Here is a 795-nt window from a genome sequence, read left to right on the forward strand (position 1 = left end):
GCCGCCCGCCGCCCGCCGCCCGCCGCCCGCCCTCACCTGCGCCACGCGCCAGCCCTGGGCGTCCCTCTGGGCGTCGGGGGGCACGAGGTTCCGCGGCGCCTGCGACGGGTGTAAGAAGTAGACCATGGTGACCCTACAAGGCAGTTCGGGCGGAACAGGGTCAGGCTGCCTTCGTCCGCAAAGCCCGGCCGCCGCGCACGCCGCTCGCCCCGCAGGGCTTTTGAACCGCCCGCCCGCCTGACAGACGCGCGCAGGCGCCCTGGGCCGGCGGCCGCAGACTCCGCCCCGTCGGGCGCTCCGGGCCCCGCGCTGACGTTGCTGTGTCCAGCGCCTCGGACTCGGGCGGTCGGAGCCTCTCCGCGCGGTGTCCAGGCGGCCGGCGCTTCCGAGGACTAGCTGAGGGGCCTTGCAGAATTGAACGCTGTGTTTGAGACGCTTCCAGAACGCGTCTTCCTTTTCCACCCCCCACCGCGCCCCCCACACCTGTTGTTTTTTATTTCCTGACTGGAAATTGAGCGCAGGACCTCACGCGGCCCATTTTATTTCTTCATTCTCAAACCGGATCTGGCCAAATTGTCCTCGAATTGACCTGCTGACCTCTAATTTCTAGATTTTCCGCCTCAGCCTCCTGAGTAGCTGACATCGCAGGAGTGTGCTCCCCCAGCCTCTTTCGACCTCCTGATTCCGCATTACCCAGACTTCCAGCCTTTGTACATCCCAGGACCTGGTACTTGAATACCTGTCTACCAGTCCTCTTTGAGATATATGGGTGTGTATGTATTTTCTTTTTCTTTT

At 63.1% G+C, this 795-nt stretch overlaps 1 protein-coding gene across 4 annotated transcripts in view; it reads right to left on the reverse strand.

Annotated features, from left to right (window-relative positions):
- Positions 1-208, reverse strand: part of Zyg11a (zyg-11 family member A, cell cycle regulator) — a 58843-nt gene extending 58635 nt beyond the window's left edge. For 3 of the 4 annotated variants that reach the window (XM_023724166.1, XM_023724165.1, XM_004639108.2), the window contains exon 1: positions 37-208. In XM_023724166.1, the coding sequence (XP_023579934.1) occupies positions 37-126 (90 nt within the window). In that variant the 5' untranslated portion in view covers positions 127-208. The remainder of the gene's footprint in view (positions 1-36) is intronic. The other variant, XM_023724167.1, reaches the window with a different exon arrangement.
- Positions 209-795: the final 587 nt, after the last annotated feature.

This window comes from Octodon degus, unplaced genomic scaffold, assembly GCF_000260255.1.
Source record: "Octodon degus isolate 3935 unplaced genomic scaffold, OctDeg1.0 scaffold00107, whole genome shotgun sequence".
Lineage (NCBI taxonomy): Eukaryota > Metazoa > Chordata > Mammalia > Rodentia > Octodontidae > Octodon > Octodon degus.